This window comes from Diadema antillarum, unplaced genomic scaffold (assembly GCF_040938485.1).
Source record: "Diadema antillarum isolate AM-2024a unplaced genomic scaffold, OU_Dant_1.0 seq00001397_RagTag, whole genome shotgun sequence".
NCBI classification, from domain to species: domain Eukaryota; kingdom Metazoa; phylum Echinodermata; class Echinoidea; order Diadematoida; family Diadematidae; genus Diadema; species Diadema antillarum.
In genome coordinates this window covers 84,288-103,775 of record NW_027272152.1, presented here as the reverse complement: position 1 = coordinate 103,775, position 19,488 = coordinate 84,288, and the positions used below count along the sequence as shown (strand labels likewise).

The window sequence follows — 19,488 nt, the reverse complement described above, 5'->3', positions numbered from 1 at the left end:
AGGCATGAGTGTGGAACGTTGCAGCTCAGCAGCAGTAGCGGTTCACTGCTGCACTGCCAGCGAAAACAATTTCAAATCGTACGCTCACTAGCTAAATGTATAATTTCATGGAAACAATGAAAGTATGCTCAAGCAAAAGTAAAGAATGGAGGCAAACTTACATCTTCTGTTGCTTCAGATGCAGTAATCTAGGGCTAGGACGTGAAAGAATGCATGGATCGTACAAACACTAAAGCAATACCCGCTGTGGATTGTCATGGTGACGTCAGGTCAGCAGTTATTAAGACTGTGTGATCGATTATCGCAGAGGGCAGCATACCTGATATGAAATTGGATTGATTGACTTCCGCACTAGTACAGTACGTGCTCATCAATGCTTTGCATGCAAGCAGTGCAAGTGTATGCATCCGTAGTCTAGTCCGGTGGTCTTGCATGAAATCGCCATGCAAACTCAGTTCAGACCCGTCAAAATTCTCTGACCATCCTATCCCGACCCGTGGCTATCTCTCGAAAGGACGGAGTGTCCAATATTTCCTCAGTATAACCTCTGTTTATTTAGTCTTTGCAGACTGCTAGGATGGCTACTGAGGCGAAATGGGCTGTACAAAATGGAGATCTAGACAAGTTAACACAAATTGCAGACTCATCATCGGTATGTAATAAAATAACGGAATGTTTTCGGATAGGCAATGTAGAACCTACGTGTTCTCCGAGAACTGGCAAGTCGTGTGTCCCACACGTACAATCTTGTGTCGTCAAACTTGAATCACGCAAAGGGCGTTGTTCACCTACGCTGCTACAGCTTGTTGACTAGATTTCTAATTAAGGGACATCAAAAAGACGAAAGTGGAAGAAAAGGGAAGACAAATTGAGTTCTAGAGCCTAGACGTATGGTCTAGAATGTAATTTTATCTCTATTGCTACATTGTCAATTTTCATTGCATTGCATTGTTACAAGTATACAACATGACTGTGTAGTCTGTACGTGTTTGTTGATATTAATAATTAATACACAGGCCAGCCCAGTCGCTGTTGTAAGTAAGTATTCGCACAGCGTACTAACAGCGTCTGGTCGGGCTAGTGTTAATATAACATTTGAATAATTGGCAAGGGGGGGGGGGGGATCTGGGAGGGGACTGGAGCCAGGAGACCGGAGGAGGGTCTCAAATTTGATAACTTTCTAACATAGCTAGAGTAAAATATCACGTTTGCGGCAGTTTAAGCATTGTTAAGGGTTTTTCCAACTTGTAAACAAATCAGGCAAAGTATTTTCAACCATTTCATATATCATAGACAAGATTATTCATTAACGCAATTGTTTTCAGAAAAGAAATTTACCATTGACAAACGCAGTTTTCATGATTGACCAGGGCAAAACCCGGCACAATTTTCGCCGATAAGGGCGATATGCAACGTAGTACTAGTAGTTCTGCTTGCGGCACGATGTACAATCCCTATGCAGTACGCGTGTGCTCCGCGATCTTTAGCTGAACGCCTTCACATGTCTCATGAACATTGCGTAAGCGCCAATTCCTATTGCGAAAGCACATGAAAATAGCGGGCGCACATGCATTGGCCGCAAACAAGATCGCAATTCTGGCGGTGTTATTGATGTCTTTCTCGTGTTTTTCTGAATTGTTTCGATGGTAACATCCACTTTCCGAAAAAAAATGGCTGCCCACATCGGCTCGCGAAAGTTCTATTTTATGTGAGGATATGTTTTCAAAATCCATGAACATCGGGAAAACGACAAAAAAGCAAGTTTCTTGGACCATTATTTCTTAATTGTTATGTTAAGAAGTACCGAAAAAAATTTTTTGGATGCGATGTGTTGTCATATAGGTGAGAAAATTTCACTTTCGTCAGAGATCGTGCCCATTTTATCGGTTATCGGGGGGGGGGATGTTATATAAAACTTTATATTGTATAAATGTATGTACTGTATGCGCTATAATTTTCGCGTACATAAATTTTCGCGAATTGCCGCTGTCACACATTTTCGCGAGTGGTTAAATTCGCGATTGGGGGACCAGAGAAAATATGAAGTGGCAAAGAAAGTGTGAATTTTCAACTTACTAGCAAATAAGAATGATACAAGTTATACACTGCATGAAAAAGACTTGCCAAACTCTGCGAACTAGTAAGTTAGAATTCAACATTTTTGAAGTGGTTAAGTCCGTCGCGCTAGATTTCTGACGAGGGGTCCCCTTGGCTTGCGATAATGGATTGGCTCTCTACAGTATTCGTAAGTAGACGTGGACGTGCGTAAACAAGCTTAGCCAGTATGGTCTGTTCGGTAAGCCGTGACATGGTATAGTAGTACTGAAATGTTTGTATTATCAAGGCAAGGGATTCATTTTGGAAGGTAATATTTTCGCGTGTTGTTAATTTCGCGAATAGCTCCCGACTCACGAAATTCGCGAAAATAAAACCCCCGCGAAATATATAGCGTATACAGTATACAGAATTTTGAAAGATAGAAAGAGAAAGAGAGATCTATCTCAAACCCACTCACCCACTTGCTGTCTGTGCAGTGGCATCCAGAACTTAAAAGTACAAGAGCAAGTAAAGTATATAGAAATGGACACTTGCCTCTTTAAACTCACACCTGGATGTATACCCCTCAAACAAATGCCCATGTGGGCAGAGGGAAGGAAGGTGAAGGCGAGATACCTCTGGTAATGCCATGTAGCGTTCTATTAATGTCACAGCAATGGTGTCACTTTTCTTTGCGCAGTTCGATGTGAACGAAGACGTTGGGATGGGCAGGACACTGCTTCACTGCGCAGCAGATTATGGACAAATTGACTGCATCAAGTATTTGGTGGACCAGCACAAGGCAAACGTAAATGTGAGTATTTTTTTATTATGCAAATCTGGGGCTTGAGGTGCCAGGCTGCTGTTGCGGTTTATTTGTCACGAGGAAGCTGTTTAGCAGCAGTTAGAACATCATACTGCATCAGATTTTGTTACGTGCTTGTTTGGGGTCTGTTTGGACCTTCTCTCTTGTAATGCTCTTGAAATGCTTTTTGCGGCATTCATCCTGTGGACATGCATAGGTGAACATTCATATTGACGATGGAACTTGATACACATAAACAATAACCGTGATTGGATTTATGGCTTCCACATGAATATTGAATGTTTGTAATATAACGTATAGACCTGAGCATGAATTGATCTGAAGCGGAATGAAAGGTCAGCAAACTAAGCATAGAAATTTCCACTGTCACTGTCTGAGGCTTGAGAAAAATCATACTGAAATCTGGGGAATTATCAACAGGGGCAAAGATATAAAGAATTCAGTACGAATACAGTAGCAAAGATGCTACAGGGATATAACTTGTTAAAACGTGATCTTCCTAACCCATTCAAAAAAGTGATTGAAATAAGAGAATGTTAGGAAATATGCAGTTTCATAGAAAGAGAGGAAAGAGGATTTAAAGGCATACCAATTGCAGTTGAAAGAAAACTCCAGCTTTAGTGCTTCAAAATAGTTCTAAAATGTAAATTAGGGACAGAAACAAAAATGTTATTCCGTATAATCAACATTAAGTATTGTTGAATATACAAAATGTGAACAATAGTTACAATGAAATTGTTTCTATAATTCTATAATAAATCATCTACAAACATGGTGGTCTATTGAAAAACATAGTGATATGTCCTTGTATTTTAGGCTTAATAGCAAGATTTTGATTTTGTTACTAGGAAGGCTGTTTTGTGATACAACTGACCTGCATCAAATGTGGTAACTCGAAAATCTCTTAAATCACTGCTCCCAATGGTAAATAGTACCTTTAGATATCAGGGTCACTCAGGCATGCTGTGTTTGAAGCATCAGTGGGAAAAAATGGTCCTGTAAAAAATGCAAATATCTCGATATCGGTTTTGTTGTTAGCCCACCAAGTTTTGAAAGAAGCTAGAGAAAAGATATTCTCGAGGGTAAGACAGACTTTAGTAATTTGATTTGGTCCATTATAGAGAATTTTAATCTACGACTTGTTGTGGGTTTTGAGCTGGGAAGTTCATATACCAGTATGTGGTGTGTCAATTCAATGTGCCTGTTTTCATTTTCCAGGCAGTAGACAGGCATGGTGTCTCAGTGCTCTTATCAGCTGTCTTTGAAGGTTCTGGCAACGAGCGGTACTACCAGTGCATTGAATATCTCATCGAGAAGGCAAGTGCACATCATTCAGATTTTAGTTGTGTTGGTTCATATTTATGGCTCCCAAATTCCCTCTTGCTCAACAAAACACTTCATCTCCTTTGTGCGTAGAATTGGAGACAAGTTCTTGTTTTGGAGGGGCTTTGTTCTGTTTTTAGCAAATGCCTATTTCTCTCTATATACCTTCTCTGCATTTTTCTCTGCCTCTGTGTCACCTTATTTGTTGTTCTGTTGCATGCTATTTTTTTGTTCTCTGGCTTCTTTATCTTTACCCTTTTCCTTTCTTTTGCTCTTCTCCTTTTTCTTCTTCTCTTTGTCTTCCGTGTCTTTTTTTTTTTTTTTTGGATGGATATTTCATGTCCATTTGATAACCAATTTGCCTTCATTCATGACAAAATATGGGAACATGAAACTAGAATACAGAAGTGCATTTGCTTAGAATATATAAGCTTAACCAATGATGTAAAAAGGAATGAGTCCAAACTACTGTATATTAAAAGCAACATAGATTTTATTTGAAAAGGATCTCTGATTACCCATCATCATATTAACGGCCGTATTTAAACCATGTGGTGTAATCTATGTCATGCAGTAAAACATGATCATCTTCACAAGCTTCTCAGAAGGGGATGGGGATATGGGCAACCAGTATGACAAAATAATGAGGAGGGAAATTTTCTGTGTGTGTGCATGTGGTTTTTTATTTTTGTGTTATTATTTCCATTTTCCATTTGAATTGTGTTGTATATTTGCTGCATGTGTGTTATACTGTTGTCAAGGGTAACATTAACTAGAGAAGCACTCTGAGAGCGCAGACCTCCGCCAAGCGTGCTGATCTTGTTCTTCCATAGAGATTTCAGTGATTTCTACCCATACGTACTTAAAGCATTGTGTGCTGAAAGTCGCCCGATTTCCCAATATAGAAGCCTTTGTTACATCCTAAACCCTCAGCTGCACGGCGCGCCTCGCCCTAGTAGAAACTAGAGCATGCACTTTAATGCGCGCATGCAGACCTCAAATACGCGCAGCCTGAACTCCCAAGTTCATTGACCCTACCTGCCAAAATATCACAAATCCTTCATAAATACCAAAATGTAATCGTTTGTTACTTGTACCATTCTAAACCTTTCCTGCAAGAGTCATCTAAATCCGTTAACTACTTTTTGAGTTATTTTTCACAAGGACAAACACACAAACTCACAAACACACAAACCAACGGTAACAAAAACATAACCTCCCTTGGCGGAGGTAATGACAGAAAATAATTTTCTTTTTAATATTTGAATGATGTGCACTTGGTCAAAGCCCCTTTGAAATACAATTCTCTAGCTGTATGGGTATGTCAAACCATGGGAAAAGTAAAATGACTGAATTAGCAAATGAATGAATGAATGAATTAGTTAATGACTGAATTTATGCATTCAATAATAATTTATTTCATTGATTGGTTGATTTACGCATGAATGAATGATTGAATGAAGGAGTTGATTAATTCTCATGCTCTTTCACTACTCGGGATGCTGACACTGAACACATGAATAAATGATTGCATGACTGAATGATGGTATGATTGCATTAATCAGTTAATCCAATTCTCATGATCTTTCAACAATCAGAGCTGACACAATATAAATACATGAATGAATGAATGAATGAATGAATGAATGAATGAATGAATGAATGAATGAATGAATGAATGAATGAATGAAAGAATGATTGATTAAATGAATGGATGAATGATTGACTGTATGAATGAATGAATGAATGAATGAATGAATGAAAGAATGATTGAATGAATGATTGAATGAATGCATGTATGAATGAATGAATGAATGAATGAATGAAAGAATGATTGAGTTAATGAATGATTGAATGAATGAATGAATGAATGAATGAATGAATGAATGAATGAATGAATGATTGAATGAATGAATGAATGAATGAATGAATGAATGGATGAATGGATGAATGAATTAATGAATTTATTAATTAATCAATTCTTGCTCTCTTTCACCACTCAGGGTGCTGACACAAAGGGCAATGCTCCAGATGGCTCCTCGTTTGCAGATTCAACAGATGACCCCAAAATAAAGGAGCTCCTCCAATGAGTCACCTTGCCTGGTTGCATTCTCTTTTACATCTTTTTCCTCCTTACCTTCTTCTGGATTTTCTTTTAGTTCTTATCATCATTACTTTTGATATCACAGTTATGTTTCCTGCGAGCGTATAATTTCTCTTGTGCATGAGAAAAAAAGAATGGAGATTCAATCCCGAGTGGGAAATTTATAATCGGTAACCGATTCTCAGTGTGTTATTACTGTTAGTGGAGGGACTTTTTATGTTGGATTTTTTTTCTATCATTATTAATCAAAATCATAGTTTCTTTAGGATGAGATACAGCAAATAGACAGGCTTGTGGAAGAAAAAACTATGAACCAAAGAACAGGGTGCCTGTCATGTCTTACTTGACCAGTTTTTTGTTATTACAATTTTTTCTCTCTCTCTCTCTTTTTAATCAGGGGGATCCATTTGTTTGTATGTTTATTTGTTTTTGTTTTTTGTTTCTTCATTTTTTTTTTCATTGCTTTTCATTCTCACACTGACATTTGTCTGAGGCCAGTCATTCAAACTGTGTGAAGACTCTCTCAAATTCGGCCTTCTCTGCAAGGTGAATAATGCCTTGAATATTCGGTAGTCTCATTTTACACCGTACCCAGAGTTCAAAGGTCACGACCCGCTGCACATAGTGTGCATCTTGGAATGCATTATCAGCAAAAGTGAAACAAGCCCTTATAAAGAACCTTCAACAATACAGCAGGAAATGATTATTCTACAGGGGAGGAGTTTGCAAAACAAACAAATGTGTCTTATCCCGGTAATAATTTACTCAGAAAAAAAAAATGAAAATAAATAATGATTAAACAAATTTTGATCTAGTTCTGAAATACCATGTACTCAGTGTATGTACGTGTGCAGTGTAAGGATTACATCTACTTACCATGACTGTTATGAAAATTTCGAAATGCAGGAAAGAGAATGCACCATGTCATTGTGGCATGCACTCCAATGTGAAATGCAGGAGAAGTAGTTGAGTCGAGGAGTGCAACAAGCATTTTTTATTCCTTGTATCGTCTACATTTACGTATCTAGTCACGTCCCACAAACACATATTACTGGAAAGACGAGCACACAAATGCGTGTGTATGTATGTACACACAAACACGCAGAAGAAGCCTGCTTTTTGAAATGGTAGTAGCAAGACTTTTCGAAACACTCTGCCAGAATGTGGTGTCCTCTTTCTCGTGAATGTGTTAACTTTTAAAAATTATGAATGAAATTTAGTCACCCACTTGTGACAAAAGAATAAACAGGTAACAGCATGAAACGAAATTACCTAATTCAAAAGCAGCTGCCTTGTAAAGACTGAGCTGGAATTTGACTTTGTGGCGCATACGAATTGGTGCGTCCAGCACAGTTCTTATGTGTTTGTGGTGCAAAATTTGATAGGTCTGCAGAGAGCTGAGGTTACAAATGGTCCTCCTGAAGTGACTGCTTTTAATTTCAAGGAAAACGGGCTGGGTCTGGTTCAAGTGAATCAATTTTGACTGCCCCGACAAAATTCAGTATCAGAGAGTGTTGTAGTGCAGAGTTCTATTTCCAGTTTGTGAGCATTAATTATGATAAAGATGTGAATTAACCTCATTATAAGTAATCATTGGTACTCTTTTTCTTTGACGCACTTTTTTTTCTTTTTCTACAAATGGAAGTTGTGTTTCCTATCATGAAAAACTGTAGAGACACATACTCGCAGACACTTTCAAGTGTGATTTTCTCTCTGAATCTGTTTTTTTTTTTCTTAATTCTTTTTTAAAGAGGAATAATGTTTCTCCCTGTGAATCACTTGTTTGGTGTTGATTTTTTTTTTGTACGACTCTTTACCCAACTCTTTGATACAGTCCATCTTAACAGGACTAAGGAAAAGCATGGACTTTGGCGATATTAAAATTCTGCCAGTACCAATGAATAGCACACGTAATGCTACCAATAAGAATTGGGACCTTTTTAAATTCAACGACATAGCTGATTATTTGACATATGCACAATTTCCTTAAACGCGGAGTTGACTATAGTTTGTCAGGTTTGGTTACACTTTTCAATGTGAAACAACTACTGAGCATTTGAATCTACCTTGTCTATGAACCCTGCTGCAATTCCTTCTAAGTGGTGACAGCTACACACTTATTTTGTATACATTATCAATAGGATTTGAGGAGGATGGTCCCGAGGGGCATAGCTGCACAACCCAAACTCTATGAATAGGCAGTTGTCTTCGGTGGTAATTCCTAATGCACTGCAGCTATTGGCTTTCTGATTTTTGCTTAAAGTAGCATCCTCCATGCTCTGTGATTTAATTCATTGAAAGATGAAGGTTGATATTCAGGCATTCTTTTTTTTTGCACAAAAAATTTAGTGGATAATTACAGTGATAATCATGAATGTATACAATTTGCTGCTGAGTCATGACGAAGAGAGCTTGCTGGATCAATAATCCTCACTTTTATCTTTCTTTCTTTCTTTTTTAGCAATATTTTTTATATACCTAGCACTTTCTATTCAGATTGATGACTACAGCATAAACTATGCTGATTTAGTCACTGCATTGCTTTGTGAGTGACTTTAATGAGTAGGCCCTACATTCAGGATGCACACTGTCAAATAATGGAATCATGGATATAAGTGAAATGTGGAGATGGTTGGCTAGCTGGAGAGATACTATACAATTGTGTACATGTATGATTTTATTTGATGTTGCTGCACGATGGCAAATGCAGTGTTTGCGCCATTGTTCCTGTTCACGAGTGCCAAACTTTCAGTGCTACAAAATGTGTATTGCATCATTCACCAAGTGATGCTGTACCGAAAGAACACAAGATTGTGTAGAAAAGAAAATGTTGGGTATCAATGTACAATGTGCAATGAACCATAGAGCTCCCAAACCCATTATATGTGGTGTAGTGAATGATTCTATCTGGAAGCACACAAGATCATGTACGAAAGAGAAGTTTGGTTAACTTTGCATTATTAAAGTGTATATGACAGGTAAGGAGTATATAAGCATTTGTCAGCTCTGCCATACAAAGCTACATGGTACTTTACCAGGCACTGCATTTTTCTATATTTCTCTTCATTTTTACCCGCAGCATTTAGTCTTTCCCATGAAGTGATTAAACTCTTCACATTTACAGGTAATGTCATCACATACAAAGAAATTTTAGTGTGTGTTTGAATGTCTCAACGCTTTTGCTGAGCAATTTGTAGCAGCTCCCAAATAGCTCATGCTCATTCTATCACTACATCCTTTAAATTGTTCTTAGTCACAATTATGTGCAGGAGGCAAAAAAAAAAGGACAAAGAAATATTGTATAGATGAAAGGGTTTTAATGTTGGGGGATTTTTGCCCAGCGATTTGTGGGAACAGCCAATTAAATCATGCTCATGCTATTACCACATCCTGCAAATTGTTCTCATTTGAAATCATGTGCAAGAGGTAAAAAATATAGTGATTTTTCTTTCCAACCTTGTAATCTTACGGAGTTAATTGCCATATAATAGAGGAAGTATTTGGCAAATGCCACAATCAGGACCTTTGTATGAAGGTTCAAAGAAAGCAATCTGTAGGTGATGAAGAAAATTTCTTCTTTTTTTTTAATCAAAAGTCTTTGCATGGAGACAAAAAAAAGTGAAGTCTCATGATCTCACTGGCCAGTTTGTTTGTTTCTGTTTTTCTTCTTGAATTTAAAGGAAGTTTCTCACAGTGATTGTTTTGTAATCATTTGTTGTGCCCCCCCCCCCCCCCCCCCCCCGAGAGTTAATTTGTGTGATATCATTCAATCATAAAGCATAAATTAAGTCTTTTTTTTCCCTCTCTCTCAACCCCCTCCCCTTCTTTTCTTACCATACTTGACTGGTTGCATGCATTTGAAGTAGATAATTCACCATTTATTGTTACAGTGATATATGCCCTTTCTCCTATTTTTTTTCTCTTTTTTTGGTAATCAGTATATTTCAGTAAGTATTATCTAATTTTTCAAACGTTATATACTTACATTGTGTAATCCATAAAGGAGGGGAAAAAAGCATATTATGTTATTGTGTACATCTCATGTTCATTGTATACTTACTCGCCTTACATTGGTTTGTCTATATTTTGTACCATCGAATGATCGTTGCACTTTTTCCCCCCACAAATGAAATACCTTCATAGACAGGACTAGACTTCGGAATTGTTCTAGGCCTGGTCTCTGTTTCCTAGAGAATCATCTAGACCACAATCTGTGGTCAGGATGATACATGACAGACGGACCGAGAGAACTGCTGTATATTTCAAATTGATCTGTATAGAGTTGAGCGTTACAAATTCGTTCAAGTGATCAGCATCCGACGTGGTGCAGATACTGTGTAGATAGATTTTGATGATGGTAAACTGATATACTATAATAATGTGTTGCAAATAGCAATTAATGGAATAAAGTAGAAATTAGATTTTTTTTTCAATTCTTTTTTAATCTTTTTTTTTGGCATTTTCATTTTATATGTTTGTACATGGACAGGTTCCTTGGTGATTTTTTTTTTTTTGTATGTCTCCTATTGCTTGTCAATGATAGTTTGCGATGTCATGTGAATGTTTTATTGTTTATGCATACAAATCATGTCTAGAAAAAATGTACAAGCATATGACTTTAGCACATTGTAGTCCTATTTTTATGCCCAGCAGTACGTAATAAATATTGTAATAAGAATATATCGACTGTGCTTCTTTCCTGTTGTCTTTGAAAAGGTAGTGTAGTAGCATATTTGGGTGTGTGTGTGTATTATACATGTGTAGACATAGATACTGTAGATAGATAGATAGATAGATAGATACAGTAGATAAATAAGTATATACAGTGGACTCCCATTATAACAAAGTCCCCAGGACCAGCATTTTCTTTTGTTGTATCGAAATTTTGTTATAACTGAACAAATAAACAATAAAAATACATAGAGCTGGTAATGTTACAGCCAGAATTTTTACTTTCTTGTAACTGGAATTTCGCTATTGTGTTCATTACAACAGGAGTGCACTGTACTGTAAATGTTGATATTTTCACATAATTAATTTTTCGTGCTGAGTGGATCAAAAACATTTAGGGTTCTTGACTTTGATTTTTCAAAATGTTCAGAGAAAGTTGTGAAGATATTTTCGCCTGTTTTAGAATTCATGCTAGCCAGAAGTAGCGTGAAATACGCAAAATTAGTGCGCTGCAAAAATTTGTGTACAGTAGAATGTTTTCTTTCCCAATTATGGTCTTGATTATGTAATATGCAGAATTTCTGTTGCCTTCAACTTTAAATTTTCCTCCAGTTCATGATTTGGCTTAGCATTTTGAATATTAACCCTAACTAGGCTGGGCTATTTAGGTAGATGATAGAGCCGGGGGGGGGGGGGGGGGGGGGGGGCCTCCCAGGCCCCCCTCCAGATCTCGGCCGTCGACCGCGCGATCGTGACGAAACTTGGCACACACATTGCCTATGATGTACCATGAAGTTAGTTTTTTTAGAAATTATCATTTATGCTAAATTATGCTAATTTATGCATAATGATGCATGGAATCAGACAATTTGGTATAAATCACTAAACAAAGCTCAAAACAGGCACATTTTTTGTGTAAATATTTTTTTTAGTGTCCTTAGCAAATGTAAGAGAAAAAAATTGTGCAATCAGACAAAAATTCTTAAAGGACAAGTTCACCTTCATAAACATAAGGATTGAGAAAATGCAACAATATTAGTAGAACACATCAGTGAGAGTTTGAGGAAAATTGGACAATCGATGCAAAAGTTATGAATTTTTTAAATTCTTGTTTTGGAACCGCTGGATGAGGAGACTACTACAGCTTGTGAGTCATATGCGTACAACAGTATAAAGAAAATGTAAAAGAAAATTCAACATATTTTCACTTTTTTCGCATAATAACAGAGCACTTGACTTGCCTCTTTCTAAAGGCAGGCAGAATAATATTACCCATAACATTTGTCGGTAACAAGTCAGAGGAATGTGTACTTTTTTCAAAAGATGGAATTTTGTGAAAATTCTCTTTATATTTTCCTTATATTGTTGTACGCATGTGACATCTAAGTTATTCATACACTGCAGTAGTCTTCTCATCCAGCGGGTACTGCACAAAAACTTCAAAAATTCATAACTTTTGAACGGATTGTCTGATTTTCCTCAAACTTTCAATGATGTGTTCTACTAATATTGCTACATTCTCTAAATCCTTATGTTTATGAAGGTGAACTTGTCCTTTAAGTATTTTATTGTTTTTTGAATTTCTTATGTATTAACCTGTTTTTCGACTTTATGTTTTTCATTGTTTTTTCAATGAAATTTGTCTGCGATATTGTTCCGAACAAGAAAATATGTTATTAATTGATTTTAATCAATAAAACCCCCAAATAATCATGCTTATATGAAATTTGCCTGTAAACACAGTTGCATTGAAATTGTACACAAATTCACGTTTTTGAGCAATTTTTGGTCTGACATGCACATACATATTTATGCGCAACTTCGGAACCGCGCGCCCAGGCATCGCAAATTTGGTGTCAAAAGATGCGGGAGACTCAAAGGAAAAAAGTCATGAAACGTTGCGGCGATAGCTTTTCGCGATAGCTTTTCGCGATAGCGATACATCGCGCGAAACGTCGGGGGGGGGGGGGGCCTCGCCCCCCCACCCCTGGCGTAGTTAGGGTTAAAGCCAATGTTTGTCTGTTTCAAATTGGCAAATTTCTATTAATATTTTTTGCGTACATTGTGCATTGTGCAGATTCAGTGCATTTTATCACCAGATACTGCATCAGAGAAAATTTCAATGATGTGAGTATTTTTGTACATTTTGCGTAACCAGAAACTACAATGTAGTACAAAAATACAAGCACGGCAAGATTTTTGCATGTTTTGTGTAACAGTGTTCAATGTTTTGACTTTGCGGAATTTAAAACACACAAAATTCATCTTACCCAGCCAAGCATAAAAAACTGCTCATGCAAAAAGATTGTATCCACTTCTACAGCAATAATTTCTACAGCAAAATTTCTTAAGGGCATGTTGAGGTAATCTGGAAATTTTCCCAAAGCCTGTCTTTATTATAATGTACAGCATCCCACTTGCTTGTGTTCTAAAACCACTGCATTCTTTCTTCATGCTATAAGTGCAATTGTACTCCTTCAGCTGTAAGTGATTTTTTTTTTATGATAATGACATCTTACGATTACAGCATCCCCTCAAGTAAACTCTCACTTTCTATTTCATCCCTTGCAATAAAATCTAAAGGTCAACACTAAGACACAAAGGACAAACAGCTACACCAGTTGCTGCCACACGCACACTGTGGATCCTGTATGATAAACGAAACCACACACACAACGAATCACATAGGCATAGTAAAATGTCATTTTATTCCAGTTGCATATGTGAAATCCAAATGCAACCTTGACACATTATCATAATAGTATTCTCAATCTTTGACATGGCCGCCAACCATCTGAAATACAATAAGGAGTTACACACTAATACTCGATCCTTTTTTTTTTTTCAGACCAATATCCCAGTACATGTAGATATGTATTTCAAGCTGGAGGGGGAAAATATAGAGGATCGAGGGTAACATAACAGGCTCCGATCTCCATGGTAACTGGGTGATGTTACACACAGGCAGAATTAAATTGATCCATCCACGGTCATGTGTGACTATTTCCATTCGTATTTCTGCCCAGAAGTCATATCCACAGAGGCTCATATGCATTACGAGAATGCTAACATGCACATAAACTAAAATGACATCTTTCGCCAAGGCGGAAATGGACAGAATCCAATAATATCAGAGTAAAGTATTGTCCAAGTATTATTGGATTCTGTCCATCTCTGCCTTGGCCAAAGATGTCATTTTAGTTTCTGTGCATGTTAGCATTCTCTACACAGTGTCTCCTTTATATCATGTTATAGTCAACAGCTGCAGAACATAAATTGTAACTTGCTACCACAGCTCAGAGGAAGTACAATAGCGAGCATTGATTTCATGAGAGCTGTGGGTAAATTCCCCGCAGGCATACGAGGTAACCAACCCTACACAGACTGGGTTACCCTCAAGACAATTTCTTTTCACTGCTTGCAAAAGCAAAAGACCAGCAACTTGACATACATAATATGCAACATGGTTTAGTAGTGGGCAATTAACCCGTTGAGGACGAGTCCCGAGTATACTCGGGCAGGCGTCTATGGGAAATGTGTGTTGTAGCAAAATCAGTCCATCCTCAACGGGTTAAAGAAGTGAGAATCTATAATGCTTCAACTCTGCCTCGGATGAAGTTTAAGATGTATTTTCAGCTTGACACAGTTCTGAACAAAAAACAAACAAACAAAAGAACATAGGTCACGGGTTATCCAAGCTAAGTGTTCTGACTGCTGTCTTAAATGCAGTTAGAGCACTGCAATAGCAATAAAACTAACTTGATAAATGGGTCAACACATCTTTGAATACACAAGTTTGCTTCTGTGTGACAGGCTTGTCAGCAACGTATTGACCAGTACATAAAAAAAAATAATGCAACTAAATTCTTGTTGGGCTGTCAAAGGTTACAAACATCAAATCTTTCCATCATGATCTCAATAAGTTTGGTTGCTGACATAATCAACATACCTTTGGGGATACCCACAGAGAAGTGCCTACCAAAATTCCTTTTACAAATGTTACTTTTATTACTGATTAACTGTGTTGCTGGAAAAGATGCAAAACTAGTGGTTTTATGAGTAGTTTTGCTTCAAGGCTCATTATAATTTACAAGATTGGTATATGGCAGATTGGTATAGAGTGTGCATCAGACCAAGTCTGCGCACAAGAACGAAAATCAACATAGATTTACCATTTGACTTCTGATTTTGTCAAGAGTTTCAATAGACAGTGGAAATAAACTTTTACAACATCAAATTTGAATTATGATTGACATTAATCTTATAATTCAACCAAAATTCTTGACAAGAAAAAGCCTTGTTAGAGAGAAACTACTGAACACTTGAAATATATATCCTTTCTGTTCAAAATATGAGAGATAATTGGTACAGATACAATCACTACTTGGGGAGAGATATGACATTAAATCTTTGCATGCAGTTCACTGGATGGTGATAACTCACCGAAAACAGACAAAACACTGAAGCATTCCGAAAACATTTCGAGGCAGAATCTAGTTGTCAGACTCCTTTGAGCATTAGGTACTCCATTATTAGTGAAGGCTGTTTTTAATACAAAGAAAACATGTCAGAAACATTCGCAAGGTTACACACCACAAGTGTCTAATCCTCTTTAATGGTCTCCTCATTACATTCACGTATGACGAGATTCGTGGCTTCCAGGCATTTGGGCTTTTCACCAGAGGGTGTGGCTAGGTCGCGGGAGAGCGCTGTGATTGGGCAACGCCCTGAATCATAAGAAGTTGACTCCGACACCGAACTGGATGCCCTGGGATATGCTGAAAAGAGTCCGAAATAACAAGAGGAAAGAGATTCAATGCATAAATGTAAGCTATAATTGTATGTCAATATGTTTCAGTTTCAGTTCCAGCTTATGTATTGTCTTTCATGTGTCGCCCACTTGAGTGTATTTTATGTATGTTTGTCGTAATATCCACAGCACTTAGAATATCAATTGTGGGCAATAAAACAAATCAATCAATATTAATCAAGTCAGTCACATGCTCACAGGCATAACTACTGTATTCACAAACCAATTATTGTGTGTAACGAATGACACTTCATGACATGATACTCTAGAAGTGCTGAGTTGCCACTTAAGAGAATTCACCCTGAATACCACATAGAACAGAAATTACGACTGCACAGTCTAGAACCTAATACTGGGAAGTATTTCAATAGATTACGAAAAAACTAAAGAGGCAGCTTTCCCCAAAAATCAAAAATGCAAATAAAAAAATCACATAGAAAGATAAACACACACACACATGGATAGACAATTGTACCATACACATAAAGTGGTCTTGACTACACCGATGACACATAATGGGGACCTATAATTTTGGTGATTTGGCATTTCATCGATAATGGTGACCAACAGAGCAAGAATTGCACCATCTTTCATCATGATTTAACATACCTGTGCTCCTCAATTCAGACTCAATTCCATTTTATCCATTTCCAACCGTATATAAATAAATACCTATTGTGTACAACCAAAATTTGCACAGTAATCTAATAATAAGATATGTGCAAAAAATCAAGAAATATATGCACATAACGATAATATACGCGGAGAGAGGAACTTAATCCCAACTCAGAGGAAATAAAATAAAGAAACATGATTTCACTAACCTACGAGGATAAAAAGAAAGGGGGGAAAAAAGAAATGGATGATGGCAAAAGCAGAGAAGAGAGGAAAGGAATGGTAGGAGGAGGGGGGGGGGAAGGAAAAGTCTGCTATAACCAAAGAGGTTGATGTACTACTAGAGTGCTAACTCGTAATATGCTCCATACGATATTCTGTGAGTGTGCAAAAACGAGGTCATCAATTAATAAGAAGGGCACAAAAGTAATCTTGCCTTTCTCAGTAATGTCGGACAGCGTGCACTCCTTGCTACCAGCCAAGGAATAAGGACTTGCGCTCCGCCATGTATAATTGTTCTGTGAGCACACCGAGCACTCGCACACGGAGCAAAGTCCACCATTACTATTGACGGGGTTGCCAGCAATTCCTTGTGAACACAGACATTTCACATAGTCTCCCCTCCACTACCTGCCACTTGGTATAATATCAGATGGTCTACTTCCTAGTTCATCTAACACCACTTCAGCTATCTAAAACTCATTTGGTCTATTGTCAACTTTGTCTAATGTCTGTTTGGTCTAATCCTCACTTGGTCTAATGCCCAGTTTGGCTAATTATCGCTTCGTCTAATAACCAGATGGTCTAATTGCAATTTGGCCTCCTTGAATTTTTCCCCATGTTGTCTAATAAACTGTGGGTATTAGCAGAAATGGACATAGCCCATCTGGAAATAGACCACCTGGTAATGAGGCTATTAAAGTGGCAATAAGACTAAATGTGACCCTGCACCCCAAAACAAACAAAAAGTCGCCAGACATGAATTTTTAGTTAAGACCATATTCTGAAAGAGCAGACTTTAAGCTTTAAAATGATGTATAACTCAAATCAAATGGACTCTCCTAATCTATCTAAATATTGGAAAGAATGCACAAACTCAGGAAAAGTGTGAACTGAGAAAAGAGGCTCTGAAGTACAGTGTCTATTCAAGCGCTTAATCTTTACCAAACCGTGCTGGCTGTGCGATGAATGGGGCAAAAAACAGGAAGTAAACCACCAGAGTAACACCAATGAAGGGATTATCAGATTAAACTGAAATTAAGCATGCCTCATAAACACATTCTGTCCATAATTAATGTCAACTTTCAAAGCAGTAGCGCTATCCTTTCAAAACTTATTAGAGTTGAAAGTGAAGAGTGTGGACAAGGTTTTTCAGAAATGAAAAAGGGATTCTAAAGACACACCTAATCACACTATTTTACCAAAAATGTTCAAGATAAACTGCTAAAAAACACACTTTCCTGCCCATTTTATGATAGCAAATTTTAGCATAATGTAAAAGAAGGCCCGCTCTTTCAGAAAATATGAAAAAGTCAAGTTCGGCTTGGTTGACCCATTTCACTTATTTTCAGTCCTCACGCTAAATCAGTGTGTGCGACTTTATGTTCGTTTTGAAGTGCACGGTCACAAATGGTCATTAGACGAACTGGTTGTAGACGAAACGGGATTAGACCATGTGGGTTGAGGCTAAATGGCTATTAGACGAAGCGGGAGTCAGTCAGTCCGCAGCGTCGTATGCTAATGAGCAAATCCACCGAATTCATTCCACGCGCAGGAATTCTGCGCATGTGTCTAGCGACGAGGCTTTTCGTCGACGCAAAATGTATATCCCCAACATCGCTCGTTGTTACGTTGCCATGAACCTGTTTCCGGAGCCGTGACCGGGTAAGTCTTGCAGTCCAATAAAAGACGATTAATTCCATACTTTTTTTAGCCGAATTTGACAGTTTTTGAGGGAGATACAATGGATATAAGAAGCTGCTTGCGATAGAATCTGATTTTGACATGCACTGATACATTGCTGGATCCTGACCCATCTACAACTCCTATGGTTATTTTAATCAGTTATTTGAATAGTTGAGATTCTAGCGGAAATTTTGATACCAGTCTCATTTTGGCTCAAAAATAAACGAAGTGATCAAAATTGCACCCAAAGTCGAAGCAAATTTCCGAAAATATTGGTTTTGCGATGCCATCTGTATGCATGTAGGGTCACGTGACCTTCACGTTAACGAAAATTCCGGACTCGATTTTGTCTCTGCAGTGGCAAGTTTTGATCGCGCACGCACTGGCCGTAGTCCCGTATGTACAATTAGATGTCCTGTTCTGTAAAATAGTCGTCCACGGTATCGTATCACAGCTAGCGCTACTACTGGTTAGATCTAAAAGTACAGAGATCGATATAGATCATGACAGAGTACGATCTACTAGTAAAATGTACATGACATCAGTCAATTTCCCTTGTTGTATTTGGCATAGACCCTGCACTATTTTATTATCATTATTATCATTATTTTTAATAGAACCAACAGTTGAGTTCTACATTCTATAGTTTGATGAATTCAAAATACATTATGATGGTATGGGAATATGTACAATCATAATAATGTACCACCTCATACTAGTCATACTATCACAGTCGTAGCATTAGCATTTTGACAATTTGAATACAATGGGGTGATGTACCAATGTTTTTGTGACAAATGAAATATTATTTACTTCTGGTTCCACTGTGTTTTAATAGACTTGACAAATGCATGTTTCGTATAGATTACGTTCATGCCAAATGTCATTTTATTTTCATCTCAATTGTTGCTATTTCACTTTTTTCTTTTGCCTCTTTGTAAAATTTCTATAATGATCTTTGAACAATAGAAAGACAATGCTCTCCTTTATAAATGCCATTGGAATTGAACTGTATAAATTCCAGTTGTATACATTTTTGCAATTAGTTTCATTCCTGACAAATATTTAGAATAATTATAATTGTTGTGTAATTGAATTGTACTGTAGTCCTTCTCAAAGTATATATATTTTTTGAACTCTGAATTAACCTTTCAGCACCAACCCCTTGCGAGATGTGTGCCACAAACGCAGCTTCTT

The 19,488-nt window shown here is 37.4% G+C and overlaps 2 protein-coding genes across 2 annotated transcripts in view; one reads left to right on the top strand and one right to left on the bottom strand.

Annotated features, from left to right (window-relative positions):
• Positions 1-479: 479 nt before the first annotated feature.
• Positions 480-7,303, top strand: LOC139708998 (myotrophin homolog). The gene is made up of 4 exons (XM_071620965.1): positions 480-652; positions 2,738-2,851; positions 4,082-4,180; positions 6,190-7,303. The coding sequence occupies exons 1-4, from the start codon at positions 578-580 to the stop codon at positions 6,274-6,276; spliced, it is 375 nt and encodes a 124-aa protein (XP_071477066.1). The 5' UTR covers positions 480-577; the 3' UTR covers positions 6,277-7,303.
• An 8,390-nt stretch (positions 7,304-15,693) lies between these two features.
• Positions 15,694-19,488, bottom strand: part of LOC139709003 (sorting and assembly machinery component 50 homolog B-like) — a 35,228-nt gene continuing 31,433 nt past the window's right edge. The window contains exon 12 of the mRNA XM_071620971.1: positions 15,694-15,739. Within this exon, the coding sequence (XP_071477072.1) occupies positions 15,694-15,739 (46 nt within the window). The remainder of the gene's footprint in view (positions 15,740-19,488) is intronic.